We start from the raw sequence: 18,890 nt of genomic DNA, 5'->3' as shown, positions 1-18,890 counted from the left end.
ACACTAAGCTAACAATGGTCCTCTCCTCTCCAGAAACTATTCTGCACTTCAGTGTTACAGTTCTGGAATACTTTTCAAGCCATAAACAAATATTGGAATATTCAAAAATTCCCCTAAATGCATATATATTGAGTAACATAGTTCATGTTTTTATACCATTAGGAAGATGATTGAAGGAAGCTGTGCTATGACTCAGATTTCCTTTCACAGACTACTGAAAGGACCACTACGGATATTAGAAGACAAATTTAGAAGAAATTAAACATCATAGTCAAGCAAATATCATCTATTTGTATGCAGTAACACAATAACCCTTATCGATAAAAATACACGACTGGTCAGAAAAGGTGGCTGCAAAATACAGAATATGTGAAAAACATACCAAACACAAGCAAAACTCTTAAATACATAAAATATTACTTGACCCTATTGGTAGTGGTATTTAAGCAGTCTTTAAATAGGAACAGCTGGTAAGGAAATATCTGAGCAGAATAAATCCAAAAGTATTCTGCATATGTATTTTTACAATTCCTCAAACACTTCACAGTTCAGAAGACCAGTAGACTATCATCAGACTATCTGTTCTTTGTGTAATATGTAGTTTATCTACCTTGAAATTATCTTTGCACTGGCAACAGCAAAGAGTAATTCCTAGAGCTCAGGAAAATAACAAAAACAAGGATTGACTCACAAAAGAATATGAGCATTTGGCACAGAGTTAGTAAGTTTGGTATTTATGAAGCTGTATTGTATAGTCATCTCCTACAATGTGCATCCTGGGACTGTCCCATTTTCCCCACAACAACCTAAACACAATCTGTATAGTAATTAACAAAACCAAAACTCCACTCCCTTTATGCGACAGCAGCTGGAGTGTGTGGAGCTCTGCCTGGGAATGGATGAGAAGCCAATCGAGAGCTTCTACATCATGGTTAAAGGGAGGACAGGTAAAGGTGACATTCTAGCAGGTGTCTCCTACAGCCCTCCGGAACCAGCAGGTGAGGTCCTCTGCAGTCAGAGTCACATTCACCAGCCCTGGTATTCATAGAGAACTTTCAGCACCCTGCTGCCTTCTGGAGGGACAACACAAAAGGACATAAGCAATGCTGGAGGGTCCTGCAGTGCTGTGATACCCACCTCCTCTAAGTAATGAAAGAAGCCAACAAGGAGAGGGGCTGTGCTGGACCTCCTGCCCACCCAGCAAGGAGGGGCTCACTGGGGGCGTGCAGGTCAGAGGCAGCCTTGGCTGCAGGGACCATGGGATGGAGGAGTCCAGGATCCTGGGGGCAGGGAGGAAGGTGGCAAGCAAGCTCACAGTGCTGGCCTATAGATACTTGGCCAAAAAGAACAAATCAGAAAAGCCTCAAAGGGAAGAGGGGCCCAAAACAGCTGGTTAGTATTCCAGGACCAGCTCCTCCAAGCTCAAGAGACTTCCATCCCAATGAACAGGGAGTCAGGAAAAAATGGCAGGAGGCCTGACGGGATGAGCAAGTAGCTCCCATGCAGACCCAGACACAAAAAGGAAGCACACAGAGAACAGGAGCAAGTAACCTGGGAGGAATTAAAAAAACCAAACATTGTCCAAGCATCCAGGGACAAAGCTAGGAAAGCTATATCCCAAATGGAACTGAATCTGGCCAGGGATGTCAAAGACAAGAAGTCTTTGAGTACACAGGCGACAGGAGGAACTCTGGGGAAAATGCGGGCCCGCTGCCGAACGAGAGAGAGGACCTGGCTGCACAGGACATGGAAAAGGCTGGGGTACAGAACGCCGCCTTCACCTCAGCACTAAATAGGCTGGCTTTCAGGAGTCCCAGGTCTCAGGGAGCTGGGGGAAAGGCTGGAATGAGGAAGACGAGGATCAGGTCAGGGAACACTTCAGCAAACTGGATATACACAAGCCTGTGGGCCCCAAGGGGAGGCACCCACGAGTGCCGAGGGAGCCCACAGATGTCACTGCAAGGCCACTTTCGGTGATCCTTCATCAATCACGGCAACCGAGTGAAACAACTGAAGGCCAGAGGAAAGCAAATGCTACCCCCTTGCCTTCAGGGTGGAGGACACAGGGAACTACAGGCCTGTCAGTCTGACCATGATCCCTGGGAAGGTGATGGAGCAGCTCATCCTGGAAACACTTTCCCATGGTCACAAAGGACAAGAAAATCAACAGGAGTAGCCAGCACAGCTTCAAGAAGCAGAAGCCATGCTTGATCAACCTGATAAACTTCCACGACGAAATGAGTGGCTTCATAGATGAGAGCAGTGGATAGTGCTTGGGCTTCAGTAGGGCCTTTGATACAGTCTCCCACAAAAACCTCAGAGAAGCTGTTGATGCAGAGGCTGGATGAGCACAGCAAGGCGGACTGAACCCTGGCTGAACAGCTGGGCCCACTGGGTGCTCATCAGCGGGACAAAGTCTAGCTGCAGGCCAGTAACTAGCAGCGTACCCCAGGGGTCCACACTGGGTCCAGTCCTGCTTAACATCTTTGCTAGTGATCTGGATGATGGAGCAGTGTACCCTCAGCAAGCTGGCAGATGACACAAAACCAGAACTGTTGGACAGGCCAGATGGCATGCTGCCATCCAGCACAAACTTGCTAGGCTGGAGAAATGGGGTGACAGGAACCTTGGGAAGCTCAGCGAGGAGAAATGAAAAGTCCAGCACCTGGTGAGGAACAAGCTCACATGCCAGTATGTGCTGGGGGCCACCCAGCTGGAAAGGATCTGGGCAGAAAAGAACCTGGGGATCCTGGTGGACACCAGGTTGGACATAAGCTAGCAATGTGCCCTTGCCACAAATAGAGCTACTAGTATCCTGGGCTGCATTAGGCAAAGTATTGCCAGCAGATCAAGGGAGGAGATCCTTCCCCTCTATGCAGCACTGGTGAGGCCACATACTAGACTCCTGTGTCCTGTTCTGGGCTCCTCAGTGCAAGAGAGACACGAACATACTGGAGAGAGTCCAATGAAGGGCCATGGTGATGATTAAGGGACTGGAGCATCTCTCTTATGAGGAAAGGCTGAAAGAGCAAGGACTGCCTGTAGAGGACAAGGCATGGCCACAATCTTACCAACATCTATAAATACCTGAAGGGAGGTTGCAAGGACCAAGCCAGGCTCTCTTCAGTGGTGCCCAGTCACAGGATGAGGGGCAACACGCACAAACTGAAACACAACAGGTACCGTCTGAACCTCAGGAAACACCTTTTCACCACGAGGATGACTGAGCAGTGGCAAGGGTTGTCCAGGGAGGTTGTGCTATCTCCACCGTTGGAGATGTTTAAAAGCTGTCTAGACACGATCCTGGGCAACCAGCTCTAGGTGGCCCTGCTTGAGCAGGGTGTGGTTCTGCTGACACAAAACAGCACTCTGAGCAGTATTCAGTTCAAAATCTTCATACACCAACCCACTATTTTAAAAAGTCACACTACAAACACCAGGACACATGAAAAAGCACCATCACCGATTTGCTTTTTCTCATCTTACTGTATATCTATCTAATACAAAAATCTGAAACCATTTCCTTTTCCCCTGGATCTTCTGTGTTGTGCCCTGTTGTATACAGGAATGTACTAAAGCAGTTATTAACCTTTTTGGATGCTGGAAAAGAGAGGGGAGGAGGGAGGGAGGGACTGTACTGTAGTATTAGACTTCTATTGAAAAGGTACACCACATTTTACACAGCTATGTAATAAATTCATATCACCACAGTTAAGAAGGAAGATCTAATAAGGAAGGAAAAAAAACCACAAACCACCCAAAGCCACTATTAGTTAACCAGTCATTAGACACACATCAACTTCTGGTTGGCAGGTGATGCCCCAGTTTTTGCACCTCCTTTGAAATACTTTGTATGGGGCATCATTACAGGATATCAACAATGTGTTCAGACCAGATTAGAAAACAATGTGTAACTAGGAACGAATACACACACCCCATCCCCACCAGCTGCAAGTCAACCAAGTACTGGAACCTTCAGCATATCAGACCTCGTGAAGAAAAATCTTCATCTGTCAAAAGCACAACCACACTGCAGAAAAACACAAGTTTCAAACTAAACTGCATATATTTGTTAAAAGTTATGAGTTCCCAGAGATTTACATGATGTGAAAATATGGCATAGTAAACACTTTCACTATTATTACCACCAGTACCCACTTAAAACAAACAAGAAAGTTTAAAACAAATATGAAACACTTGGTTTTCAAACACAATGCTGTTTGCAAAAAGCTGCATCTGATGTTTAATTCAATATGGCAATCTGGCAATATGTTTTCTATTCCCATTATTATCAATTATCAAGAAAAAACACTATACAAAAAATTCTCTCTACAAAACAGAGCAGTTATTACAGGTTAACAACTATATTATACTAAATCATACGGATTACTTTTAAGACTAGACTAATTTTAATACTAGATAATAAAATCACCACTTAGAAAAAACTTAAGAGGTTACTTTATGCTAAGCCTTCCAGTAAGCCAGGCCTATGTTTAAACAGATACACATTCAATGTTTTTATAATCTCTCCTTGTTAAATTTGCAAATTACATTATCACAGTTTTAATATAGAGCTTTCTATTGCATTGTGTTCTGCTTTTAGACATCTAAACAATTAATGGTATATTTGTAAAACCATCCAGTGAAATCACAATCTGCTAGCTGTACCGGAGCAGACAGTAAGATATGTCAAAGTAACAGATCCCTTTTACTTCTGTACAAAGTTAACAAGTGTCCGATTCAGAAAATATCCTGTACATACAAAGATAACACAGCAAACAAAGTCCCTCTTGAAGGAACATGCTAACGCAGGAGAATTCTGGGAGAGACCTGGCTAAGAAACACATTCACAGACATGCAGAATGCTGAAATCTACTCTTGCAAATGTGGTAATTTGCACAATACATTGATGTCCTAATCATAATTTCTTTGAGGGTCTTTTTGCCATTATATTATAAACATATTTTTTTTCACAACTGGTATCTAGGTTTGCACTTTTAAATACGGAGCGTCACCAAGTAGCGAAGATAATGAACATAAGCACCATCATGTTTAGTGATCCTGACTTCAAAATACAGTCTCTGAACCAGCAAGCAATTTATTCTGTTTCAAAAGCAATTTTGCTATTATGTTGGAAAATTGTAGTTCAGTATTTAAAAACAATAAGATAATGAATAATGGATTTTTCACATCTAGGATGAGGATAAAAAATTGTATGTCTTTGTTACCTAGTATTTTTCTGCACTTAATTGCCTGAAGTGCTGATTTTCCTTGAGTGACAAATCAATTAAGTATAATCCTAGAAACCTGAGAATAGGGAAGCACTGAAAGCAACGTGAATAAAGAAGTCAGAGTGAAGACATCAAAACTCTCAGCATGAGTGCTACTATATCAGGTATGAAGACAACTATCTTGACAAAAATATGGCTTCTCAAGGAAAAAGGAACATTAATATTAAACAACTTCAACAAAAATCTGACTACTATTAGGAATACCATTTAACACATTTAAGTGAAAGGAAACCATGTACAATAAAACCTTCTAAATGAAATCTTGATATAAACATCTGCTGTGAAAATGATGCCTCAAGTCACTGTACCTACATCACTCCCCTTTGATGGCTGTTTGCCAGAGTAGATGCGGCTGCAGAGTTGCATGGGTGCCACAACTGGTAATGGAAACCATTTTAATTCATTTATACCTAATCCAGCCACCTATCTAGATCCATAACTATTTCTGTATTTTCTGCCACCTTTCCATTGTTCGAAAAAGAGTAGTGTTCAAGGGTGCAGAAAGAAGCTGCAAGGGGCAGGGTGATGACAACTGCATGTTTTTCTGGTTTTATTCACTTGACAAATACAGAAGAGTATCCGATGGATTTTGCTGTGTCTGCTTAAAAGACCCAGATAGGATAGAAGCACTGTGTCAGATACTGCATAATTACTGTTTTCTTGTTGCCTATCACTTGTGCTATATACCATAATTCACAAGAAGTAAAAACAAAGATGATGTCTTCAAGTAGTATTTCTCAAGCCTAATGAGGCAGGGAAAAGAAATTTGTGGCCACAAGCATACACAGGACTTGGAAATAAGAGATGGCTGTGGGATGCAGAGTAGCGTGGAAGAGAAGCAGCTGTGGAAAAAGCTCCAACTGAGCATCTGAACAGAAAAGCTGAGAAAGACCAGTTACTGGCAGCTGAGTTACCACCGCTTGCACTATAACCCCATCCCATCCCACCAAGCGCTGGCGATTCCGCTCAGCGGCTGCTGCCAGCCACAGGACTCCCTCTGCTTGTGATCACAGGCAAAGGAAAGACGGAGGCAATAAGCAGCACAAACTACCCAGCCATACCCTTGCTCTACCTGCAGCTATTCCTCCAAGCGTTAACCTAGGCAAACACCTTCCCAGCCTGGAGGTAAGGAAGGAGACTGCCAAATAGTAAAGGTGCAGTAGGAGGAATAATGAAGAAAGGGACAGGCATATTTATATATTAAAGGACAAACCACTAAAGCAGCCACTGCTGTAGGCTGCCTGTCTGTGCCTGTAGGCTGCTGTCACTGTTCAGATCCTGTCCTGTGTCAAAGAAGAAAATCCCAGGAAACTGCACAGCAGCAGGAAAAATTTTATTAAATGTACATTCATCCATAACCATGCTTATAAGTATACAACATTTTCATATAACTGTTCCTCTTACTCAAATATCCAGTGTCTCCATAAAACAGATTGCTTTGCTAGAAGCTACCTCAGAAAAATCAAATTACAAATACTTATTTCTTTCAAATATTCTTCTGCATTTCTAATGATTGGCAGTTACCTTTCCCCCCTCTAATTTCAAACACCTCTATGCTTTCACAGGAGTAAACTGAATTAAACTACACAGCAAATTGTTCCTAGATTACAAAAGAAGGGGAAAATGGAAATTTCTCCTACAGGTAAGCACATGAAATTTAAAGGATTTCCTTTAAACTCTTCCTCCAAAACACAGAAAAGCTATTCCAGAAGTTTTTAGAATTCATTAGAGCTTGCCATTATTTGTCATTATTTAGCTCTAGTTGTGCCTCTAATGCAAGAGCACCCCCTAATCAGCATTACTTGGGAAGTCTCTGAATCCAAATCCCATCCTAAAAAACAAATATATATATACAATCACACAAAATAATCCTATTACAAATTTATATCCATTTATATCCAGTTTCAATAGTTAGGTTTGCTTTTGTGTTCTTGCATACCAGGATCTCTGAAAACCTATCATAGCACTCCCATCATAGTCCAATGGACAAACATGCACAACAGAACAGAAGGAAAAAATACTTCTACTGTATGGAGGCAAGCTGATGGCTGAGTATGTCACTGAGATGCATATTTACTGCAATATGGCCAAATAAATCAAGTTGCCCCAGCCTTTTACAAATGATGCTGAGAGATATTCTGAAAAACACACAAGGCAGTATTTTTGATCAACCACTACAATTAAAAAAAAAAAAGGGGGGGGGGGGGGAAAAAAGGTGGTATCTTCTGCCATGCAGAACTAAGGGAAAACTCTTTACATCCATTGAGATAAAGGTCTAAAAGCAGACTACACGGTTATTACCAAGGCAGCTCCCTTTCATCAACAGCTTATCAAAGTTGCTTAAATCACAGATACTACAGGTTCTACCAGAACTTCCATAAAGCAAACATTCTGAAAGCTGTTTGCCTTCTCTCTCTCCTACCTCACACTTTCTTACCAGATGTACAGATGAAGCAAGTTCAGAAGATCTGCATAATGAAGTAATGGAGCCTTCATGAAAAAAGGCACCCTTCCTTAGTCACCTTTGCTCACCTTACAAAGCAATATGCATATCCTAAGGTAAGGTATGCATATCCTAATATAAGGTACCCATGACAAGATGAGTCTCTGTTTTTAACAAATACATACCAGAAATACCTAAACACACAGCAGGACCTGAGGAAACATCATCTACATTCAACAGAACCCTATTTTTAATTAGTAGGATACGTCATTGATCACAACAACAGGGCCATTTCATCACTGTCACAGAGTATTGTTATTGACATTGTAGCCCAATCAATGGTTTTCTCTCCCTGTTCTTAGCAATCCAAATGCCTGCCCAAGCAATGCCGCAAATCACTGTATTTAGATACTACAGATACAAACCAGAAAGGCAGGCAAAACCAACAGCTTAAACATGAACCACCTTAGAAATATATTTACAAAGTTTATTCTGCTGTACACAAATACACACGTGTGCTCACTGCAAGACAGTATCACCGGCAATAACAATTCAAAGTTCTCAAACATGTTTTGCCTCATCATGCTAAAGATTAGGGCTGTCTATAAACCTATCTTGGTGTGAGAAAAAACACAGAAATCATGTGAGAAAAAAATACAGAAAATAAACATAGGGACTTTTTTTTTCCAAATACACAGTTCTAAACAATGTCAAGTCAAAGAACTGCAATTAATTACTAAAATCACTTAAAAGCTCTTATATCATAAAAATTTATGTATGCAGACAAAAGTATTACAAACTACTTCTCAGGTATGACACCAATGACAGTGTTATTGTATGCAAAAATATTTTGCAGTTGCTATTGTGAGCAGCTCTATATGCATGTACTGTGCTTACCTGCATCATTAAATCAAAGATTGCTCTGAAAAATAAAAGCCACAGAAACTAAAATAACAATGCCAACACACACTGCATAAAAGCTCTGAAAAACATTAACACACAGCAAGGTCATTTTTCAAAAGTTATATATCAAACTGCTTTAACCCAGGCAAAAATCTCAGAATCTACACGTCTCCTAAATCAGGTTCTCGTCCCAACAAGCAGTATTAACCTATGAATAAAGCCTTCAGCAAACAAAGCAACACCCAATCCAGGGACACGAACACGTGAACAACGGGCACAGAACATACACTGAGAAGGTACAAAAAAAATTGCACAGCTAATTTCTTTTTCTAAAAACTAGTGGTACTTAACTTGAGAGAATTTTTAAAGCCCTGTCCCAACCACTGTTATACAAATATAACACCCCAAGTACAAAGGTGCCATGCAAACAACCCTGTTGGAAGAATGTGAATTAAGAGATGGCATCTCAGATTCAGCCTAAAAATTACTCAGTGATACAGTTCCAAACAGCAGTGAATCTCTGTCCAAAACCACAATTCAGGAAAGGCTAATGACAAAGGATGGTAAATCCTGCAAAACAGTGACTTTTTTTTTTATTGCAAAGAAGTTTTTGCTTTACAAGAGACAAACACTTTGAATCTCAGGTGAAGTCAGTAAAAATCAGGGGGGCAACAGTCCTGTAAAAAGAACAAAAGGACATACATGATTGATCTACTTTGCAAGAATGGCATTAACAGCACAGACAATTGTCCTAACTACAGTTTCTACAGATTTCTTTGCACCACATTTGATCCATTCCTTCTTATGCTGAAACAAAAGATAAGAGATGTATTTGAATGAACACTTCAATAGATCAGCATAACATATAGCTGTGCATTTTAACATGTTCTGACTTCCAATACACTTCAACATCTATAAATCAGTAGCTGTAACATAAAACATCAGGAATACCACTTCTGGTCGTTCAGAGTTCATGACATATCTAGGAAGGTATCAGCTGAACCTGTAAAATTTGCAATTTTTGGTATCACAGAAATGACCTATACATCTCACTTTGATTTGCTACCTCCAGCAAAGAAAATTTCTGTCCTACAGGGAAGTGGATTAGACTAATCTGTAATAGTGTGTCCACTTAGCTGCTAGTTCTGTATGCGTGTCAGAGAGGAAAAAACCTCCCAAGCCACAGGGGCTCTGATTTCAAGCATCACAAAACCCAGGATGATGTTATAAGCTTCCTCCATGAGCAAGTGCAAGTGTTGCCAGTACACATGCAGCCTGCTAACATGCAGTACCCATGCCCGCACACTCCCACAGTTGCTTACTTACAGTATTAACTATGCTATTTCTACAAAAAAAGTAACAAGCATTTACAGTTTATGTTTCTGGACTAAACAACCTATTGCTTCTGGTCAAACAACATGTTTGAAGAAGTTACTGTCACTTTGCAACAGCAGTTTTAAAACACAGATGTTCAAAAAGTAAATTCAGTCCCATCTTCAGAATGCTTTATCACAGAAGCTATGTTAAAGTTAAAATTCATGTCAATATTGTCAATCCTTCAGACTCATCTGTCAGTTTCAAACTCATTTTCACAATGAAATCTGTAGAGCCATTCAATTAACAGGTACATGGGGGAGAAGAGCAGATCAAAATGAAACCTGTAAAACTCTGCCCAAATATTGTAGGAACGTATGCGCTAAACATTCAGATGTACCTAGGGAAAAAGATGCAACATTTTATAAAAGCCACAAGAAATAACAAGTATCACTGCATACAACCCATGCAACAGGTAAAGTCTACTGACACACATCAACATTCATGTTTTTTGAACATATATGGACATTTTGCAAGGCTTTCCAGACCCACAGTTACAGCAAAATGAGTTATAAGCTTTCCATAAACACCACTCTACAAGAGATGTTAGGTCCTGTTAGCTCTGACTGTTACATGTTCTCAACAAATAACATTCATTTATTTGGGGAAGTTTTTATTCTTAATTATTACTCTTAAAATATCAAAACCTGGTACATAATTTACCACTGGAATATGAACAATAACATCTGAACTATGGAAGTCACACTGTAGTTCAGAACTGGAACACATGCTTCTAAAACTGAAACTGGGCACCAGGTATAAAAGCATTTTAACAAAATTCACTTCAGACAACATCAGAAATTAAAGAAATCACAGAATTCCTGTACACACATCTCGTATTATCTGCTGACACTTGTATGTGTCTATTTTTTGGTGGTTCACTGTGAAATCTAGCCAAAAACCTTCAGAAATCATAACCAGGACTACAAGATTGCCGGTAACAGCTTTCATTTAAACGAAAAGCATTGGAACAGTAATACTACATCAAATCATCTTACTTTCTGTGCAATACGAAAATTTGTTTGACATTTGTAAGTACCAGGGAAGCATAGGAATTCTCAGCGAACTCTGAGTTTTGCAGACTTGCTCTCCATTTTGCTGGAACAGGCTATTTTTTTCTATTATGTATATTCCACGTGAAACAAACTAGAGTCCACCAGCTGTTAAGCAACAAGTACCCTGTGTTTACCTGAACAAAGGATACATTAACTTATTATCTTGTTCCTCTTCCCTTCTCATGTAATTTTCTTTTTCACTAATAAAAGAAAAAGAATTCAAAAAACAAATAGTATATCTAGTCCCCCTAAAACTGAGTTGCTCATCAGCGAGCAAACCACTAGGACAAGCAATAGCAGCAGATCTGTTGTGGATCTGTTCCACAACCTGCCCTACCACAACTGCCTACTGTATCTAGTGCGGCCATTCCCAAGTACACTACCGTGACCCATACTATGAATAATCAGGCTGGAGGATTCCTTCCAGTAAGTGTTTCTCATGACATCGCCTTTGTGAATAGCTGGGAGTGCAACTGAACTTATGTAATATTGGACACAGCTAGCAAGACCTGGTTTTTTTGTACCAGCTCAAGAGTCCCAACACCTCACCCCTTAGCCCTATTAGGCCAAATGCGAGCATACCCTGACAGCAGCCAAGTGCAGGACACCTCAACAAATCAGGTATTTTGCTTATAGATACATGAGGGTTGACTACTCTTTAACCCCTTATCAGCTTCAGTGTTCCACCAGGCTCCTTGCTTTTCTTCATCGACCTCACAGGACACCACAGACACAGCAGCTGACTTTCTCCCTGCTTTAGCAGATGATTACTCAGGGGCTGATGATGGCAAATGCAAGTCTAACATAGGAAAACAAGTGTGTTAATTCTCACTGCACGTTTCAGATTATTCTGAACATTCTCTGGTCCCCTTTTACCTTCACAGTGTAAACAAAAAGCAGCAGCTATTTTTCCTGTAGATAGCAGATCCTTCGTGCTGAAGGACAAAGTGCTGAAACAAGTGCTAAATCAATTGCCTCCTTTTCCCCAAGCTTTCTACAACTATTCAAGTTGAATATATTAAACAATACCAAGTCTTTTTTAAGTATTTGAAGATGAACAACCTTTTACTTCAAGATAGATTTCCTGAATTTCTAACAGTAGCACACAAACAGCTCTCTGTCCAGCTGAGGTAGGGGAAGATGGCAGAAGACAAAAAAACTGAATTCCTACTGCATAAGTAATAAGTTGCCCTTAAACATCAGAAATAAAAGCAGAACAGGATATATGTGTTCATTGAACCACAGGTAACATTTAATATGTATTTTTAATTTTTTTTAAACAGGCCTTAAAATACACAAAGTGAATATATATAAAATACATTAATCTTGTCATGTTTATATATGAAGTACATCCAGGGACATTCTTAACTGGCTATGATTTTATACAGAAGTGTACAATCTCAGGTGTATATTGTCAAAGTTTCTTTAACTGTGTGGGAAAAACATATTCCAGCTTTAAAATACACACTATCACTCTGTCAAAATAATCTCAAAAGCACATGAAGGACAATAACACATGAATGACATTGAATGAGAAAGTCTTTGTCGTCACTGCAAGCAAACTACAGCAACACTGGCAAAAGACTCCTACAGACTGCTTAGCTCAAGCAAAAGAAGTCATCCTACAAATTAGCTTTGGGGCCACTAAAGGCTAGCAACTGATGAGTTGTATTAACTGATGTTACACAGTAGCAGGGCAATCAATTTGAGTTAAAAAAATACTACCACGCTGAAGTAAAGGATCTGTGTACAAGACTTCCAGAAGACACTAAGTTCTTCACTGAAGAAATAAATCACAGCGAGTCAAAGACTCGAGGGCCCAGAAATCACAGTACCGGATTAAACCTGAAATACCAACTCTATTATATTTTAATGGGAATTTGTTTCTAGACATCTTCAGAAGTATGAATTATAGTGTTCTAGGCAAAATCCACATATACCACATACATATAAATATATGCACATGTTAACTTTCTGCATATCAGAGACCTCAGTGACTTCACTTCAACACTCTTATAAGTATCTGCAACATCAGGACCTTTGCTGCAGTTTCCACAGGAATGCAAGGCTTCTTCAAAGTCTGTGCTGAAGATAAAGATTAGAAAAGCAAGATGAATCATTCATAAAGACATAGGAGCTGTAGTTCAATTTCAAGCTTAGAGTCATAAGATTTACGAGTTTACTTCAACTATCTGCACTGCTGTATTTCCTCTTTGACTCCACACAAGACACCTGTGGTACAATCTACACCAGCATTCCCATGCTTTTGTTACAGGTCCATAGGACACCACCCAAAGCACACAACAGATGCTCTCACAAATCCAAGGCATGGTATTCTTGAAGAAAAATGACCAACCTACTCACCTTAAGAACAACAAAGAATTAAAAGTGAGTGAAAAGGTTGGTATTTGTACCTGGGTACCTACCCGATTTATGAACTTAACTCGTCATATCTACAGCATTTTTCAAATCACCAAAACACTCCTGGGTAACCTACAATAGAACTACCTGATAGCTCCCATGGTCTGGACTAAGTTTTTGCCCACATAATCCTCCCCTTTTGCTTCTTCTCCAAGGCACAATATCTACTGAGTACCTTACAGATTCCAGCAAGAGCTTCCCCTGCTTCAATTCGCTGATGAACAGGGATGGCAACAACACTGCCCCACCTCAAAACAGAGAGCAGATCTACCACAAATTGCCAGACGTTCCAATATTAGCAAGATTGGGAAAATAACTACTACGGCAGACTGCCCCACAAGCTCCTGAATATTCATAAAACAAAAAATACTGTTAACTACTTCAATAATCAAGACAACATAATTTAGGCCCAACTTATTTCGCATTATTTAAAACTAACTTTTCTGTTAGTTACTCCATTTGGACAAAGAAATAAACATGCTATTCATGATGAAACGAATTTGTTACTGTATTTGAGTAAGAAGAACAGCATCAACTATTCTGGTTTTAGTAAGTCAATTTACTTCAGATCCTACAACTGCTCCCTCCAGTCCTTGTGTCCACAACCAGAGTTGTACAAAAACCAAGAAGAGAGGAAAAAACCTTCAAACAGCTAAATACAATCACATCCCGCACTGTGGGAGTCCTGTCGGATGGCCATACCAAAGTATTTCCTTGCTTACAACAGCACACCTAGAAATAACAGGAAGCAAAGAAGCGTTTGATCTTTCCCTGAGAACTTCAGTTTGATGGCAGACCTTCTGGCCGGCCTCTCCGAGCCGCTTCTCCCCCAACACGGCACATCTCCAGCGACGGAATCACGGCGACTCCGACACCCGCGCTCCCTGCTCCCGCAGCACCTGCCTCGCAGCCCGTTTCACTAACGACGCCCGGGGAACCCCCACGGCGGCCACTCCGCCGGGATGCGCACCACCGGCGGGGCCAGGCCGCCCTGCGGGAGCGGGGCCGCGGCAGGGCCCGGGGCGCCCAGCGCACCCTCCGCCGGGCCCTGCAGCACCGCCCGCCCCGGCCCCGCCGCCGCCCCGCGGAAGAGGGACGCGCTGCCCTGCGCGGCCTGGGGGAGGCGGCCCGCCAGCGCCACGGGCTGCGCCGGCCTCCTGCGCGGCCTACGGGGGGGCCGCCGCCCCTTCCCGCCCTCCCCGCGCTGCGAGCGGGCGGTCCCGGAGCCCCGCGGGGCACTCACGGCCCCACCGGCAGTGAGAGGTGCGGGGACGGGGGGAAGGAGGCAGCCCGTACCTGTTGTGCCTCTGCGCCGTGACGGCGCTGGTGTAATAGGCCTCTCTGCGCTGGGCGCTGCGCGGCACGGGGTGCAGCGGGATGTGGTCCGCCATCTTGGGGGCGCCCCCCCCGCCCCGCCACCGCCGCCCGCGCGCTGCGGCCGCGGCCCGACGTCACGCCGGCCGCCTGCTGACGCCAGCAGGCAGGAAGCGCCGCGGGGCGGGGCCTCGCCGCACGCAGCGGGGCGGGGCCGCGGGGAGGGGCGGGGCCATAGCGTGCGGCCGGGCGGGGGCGGTTGGTCGCGGCTGGTGGCGGCTTGCAGCGGTTGATGCCGGTTGGTGGCAGTTTGCGGAGGCTGGTGGCACTTGGTGGTGGCTGGCAGCGGCTGATGCCGGTTGGTGGTAGTTGGCGGTGGTTGGTGGCGCTTGATGGTGGTCGGCAGTAGTCTGCAGTGGTTGGCAGCGGCTGGTGGCAGGTGGCAGTGGTTGGTGGTGGTTGGCAGTGGTTGGCTGTGGTTGACAGTGGTTGGTGGCAGTTGGCAGTGATTGGCAGTGGTTGGTGCTGGCTGGCAGCGGTTGGTGGTGGTTTGCGGCAGTTGGTGGTGATTGGCGGTGGTTCATGGCGGTTGGTGGTGGTTTGTGGTGGCTGGTGCTGTTTTGCAGTAGTTGGTGGTGACTGATGGCAGCTGGGGTGCTCCCAGGGTAGCTTGCCAAAGACAAATTTCTAAGCAGTATTTTGACTTTAAGCGTGTCACCGGGTTCCAGCACTCACCAACCGACACGGGGCACTGGCAGCTGAACCAGGCAAGCAGGAATGACGGTTACGCAAGAGGCACAAGACTCGTATGGGAATAAAAGGGAACAATCCTGCTGCTGGGCATGCGGCAAGGCTTTGCTGGCAATCTGAAAGGTCACATTCAGAAATGCCATAAGGGAGAAGGGATTTATTTAGTTTTTTAACTGTGATAAACATTATAAAGTTGATTGTAGTACATCAATAAAATAATGTAAATTTAATTTAGGTTGGAAGGGATGTCCAGATGTCATCTAGATCAAGCCCTTGGTCCAAGACACCAGGTTTGGTAGCAGGTTGTTCAGGACCATGTGCAGTGGAGCATCGGAACACCTCTAAGGACAGCACAGTGTTTCCACAACTTCCCTGGGCTACCTGTTGCAGTGTTTTATCTTGTGATAAGCAAATTACTAATACGTAATCAGAATTTCCCGTATTCCAACTTGTTGCTGTTGCTTCTCATCTGATAACTGTGCACCTCAGAAGAGTCTATCTAGCTCCATCTCCTCTGTATCGTCCCATTACATGGTTCCATTCAGCCCCACAGCCTCCCGTCAGCCTTTTGCACCCCAAGCTGACAGGCTGAGCTCTCCGCCGCTCTTTAGCCATCGTGTCCTCCAGCCCCCTGACCATCTGGGTCACCCTTGCATGGACTCACTCCAGAATGACAGTGTCCCTTGGCAATGAGAGGGCCAAAACTGGCTGTGGTATTCCAGGTACAGTCTTACAAGGCCAGGTGGAGGGGAAGGACCACTCCCCTCCCTGTCCCTGCTGGTCACCGCGCTGCGTGGGGTGTGGGGCTGGCTGTGCCGGGCACGGTGCCGCCATGGCAGGCTGCGGTACTGCCCTGCTGCCTCCGCCGGCTCTGCAGCCTAGGCTTGGCTCCGGGCTGGGGTAACCAAACAACCCTGAGAACGTTCAGCAGAAGAGCTGTGCCAGTCCTGGGTGCTTTCATCGCCCTCATTATTACAAGTCTGCACATCTCACAACTTTTAAAGCCTCAACAGCTCTGTATGCAGAATCCTCACGTGGCTAAAGAGGTTGCTGCAGATCACCGAGGCCAAGAGAATGAAAGTGATTTCTTCGGGTTTACTATTTGATTCAAGCCTGTGGCAGAGCAGTTTTTGAACAGCACAAGAATCAATTTACAAGTTAGCAGCCTAAGACCAATCTTTTTGTCTCTGCAGAACTTTGGTTCTGGTTATTTGGTTAAATTTCTAGTTATTTACCAGATTTGTTATTTGGTCTGTAACTATTTCTGTTAGTCAGTGACATGTACACATTTGTAAATTTCGTATGTATAGACAAATACATGATCTAGCATATATAATAAAAGGTTTATTATTGGGAGACTTGCAAATGCCCCAGCATGAGGCAATCATTAGGAACCATAAATACCTTTAGAGTCTTGATTTCGTACTGAGTCTCATGTAGTCTGTAAATCATTTTATTTATGACTACTTTAAGTTTTTAAAAGAGAAATACTTCACTATTACCTGTGTGCAGAGAGGCTTCGAACCAGAAAGCTGCCTAAGAAGAGGAAAATGACAGTTGCTTAATAAGTCGATGGCCAAGAGAATGACAAAGTGGAATTTTTATCATTTTAAATGCATGCAGTTTCCTTACTGCAAATACATGTTTAGAACTTGCAGTTAAGACTGTTGCTGGAAATTTGTCATGAATTCAGCTGCTTGATCACTCTAATTGCCTTTTTGCATCAGTATCTTCATAAAATGGTAAAAGCTCTTCAGGATGGGACTTTGATTGTGTGGCATCTATCATCGCTGAGTTCTTCTGCCTCTAGATTATCATGTAACCATGTTTTAGGTTTTGTAAAGAAAATTCTTAAAATTTATGTAAAATATTTTTAAATGTAAAATTGGGACTTCAGCATACAATACTTAGGGACTCTTCAAGATTCCTGTAGCAAACATGCCCACATTTTGAAAATAATATTCCCTTTCTCTTTAGAAATGCTGAAAAGTCACAGAATAAACTTGCTTTTGATCCAGATTTTGTTAGTCAGGCAACCCAGGCAGGTGTTGGTTTTATGTATGAAAAAAGCTTTTCATTTCAAGAAAGAAACATTTTTGCATTCAATATTAAGCACAGGCTAAATAACATTTATCACTTAAATATCATGATAACATACATTTATGATAATAAGTAAATTTAACACCATTCTGAAATAAACGTTCTGTATCATCCTTTCCGTGTTTCTTTTCCGCATCTTTTTGCATTTCTAACAAGTGGCAGAGATCAGAACCTATGATTTATGGGTCTCGTGAACTCAGTGTAACCAGGAATGAGCTGGCGTGGAAACTGTTTTGCATTTGTTGCATGTACCCACTACAGGTGCAGAACCTGTGTGTAGCTAGTTCTGCCTGACGTCCCCAGGGGGCATTTTACAATAATTTATACTTTCTCTACCATTCTACTTCTGCTGTAAATGTTCAAGGTTGAGTGCTCCCTCCCTCCTGATCCTGCTTGTGCACCAGTCTGGCTAGGGTAAGGGCAAGAGATGAAAGACAGTTTGAAGCTAATTCATTCCTCACTCTCCTTCTTGGAGCTAAATTATAAACCCAGTTATACAGGACTAAATCTGTGGAAGTGGTACTAAAATCAGCTGAATATATGCCAAAAGAAATGAGTTTCAGTAAGCTTCACATAATGTTACGTGATACAAAATTTACGTTGCTTTTATACTAGGTATTTTCTCACCCCATCCTTCAAACTGCTTGCATTTCCATTTAATTGGGGAACTTTTTTCATTGGTGATGAACCAGCTCTCAGTATCTGTCTTCAAATTTTGAGCAAATTGCATATCAGTCCAAGACACCTCGAGGCTTAAAACCCCTCCAAACCTCTGGCAAAACCTGAGCACAACAACACAGAAATAATCCTGTTGTCTTTATATGAAGAGCTGAAGGCAGCAAGGAAGACTAAACCAAATAAATTCTTACACTGTCAAAGTAAGGGAGCAGAACAAATACAAAACGGAGGGAGCTACAGTTACCACTTCTAATAATACTAATTGCAGTGCCTTCATATCTTCATATCAACAAATCAAAATGTTGTCTTGCTATGGGAAGGAACAAAATTGGAGATGCTGTTTTCCCTGAGAGAGGGTCCTTGTTTTAAAAGATTACTTCAGGCAATGAAGCCACAGGCAATTCAGTTATACTGAATTTTATATATATATATATATATATACGTATATATATATATGTATATATATATATACACACACACACATATATATATAAATCAATGAGTTTAAAAACACCCACAAGAAGTAAAAATAATAATATAAAATATTACCATACTATAAAA

At 42.3% G+C, this 18,890-nt stretch overlaps 1 protein-coding gene and 1 long non-coding RNA gene across 4 annotated transcripts in view; both read right to left on the bottom strand.

The window, feature by feature from the left end:
• The window catches only part of ATP9B (ATPase phospholipid transporting 9B (putative)), a 167,936-nt gene extending 152,985 nt beyond the window's left edge, over positions 1 to 14,951 (bottom strand). For 2 of the 3 annotated variants that reach the window (XM_056330216.1, XM_056330218.1), the window contains exon 1: positions 14,784 to 14,951. In XM_056330216.1, coding sequence (XP_056186191.1) covers positions 14,784 to 14,878 — 95 coding nt within the window. In that variant the 5' untranslated portion in view covers positions 14,879 to 14,951. The remainder of the gene's footprint in view (positions 1 to 14,783) is intronic. The other variant, XM_056330217.1, reaches the window with a different exon arrangement.
• Positions 12,297 to 14,774, bottom strand: LOC130145447 (uncharacterized). The gene is made up of 2 exons (XR_008820561.1): positions 14,285 to 14,774; positions 12,297 to 13,151 (listed from the first exon to the last, which is right to left on the bottom strand). It is a non-coding gene; the product is annotated as an uncharacterized LOC130145447 (long non-coding RNA).
• Positions 14,952 to 18,890: the final 3,939 nt, after the last annotated feature.

Source organism: Falco biarmicus, chromosome 3, assembly GCF_023638135.1.
Source record: "Falco biarmicus isolate bFalBia1 chromosome 3, bFalBia1.pri, whole genome shotgun sequence".
Lineage (NCBI taxonomy): Eukaryota > Metazoa > Chordata > Aves > Falconiformes > Falconidae > Falco > Falco biarmicus.
Note: the sequence above shows the minus strand (reverse complement) of the source record. Positions and strands in the feature narration are given on the sequence as shown.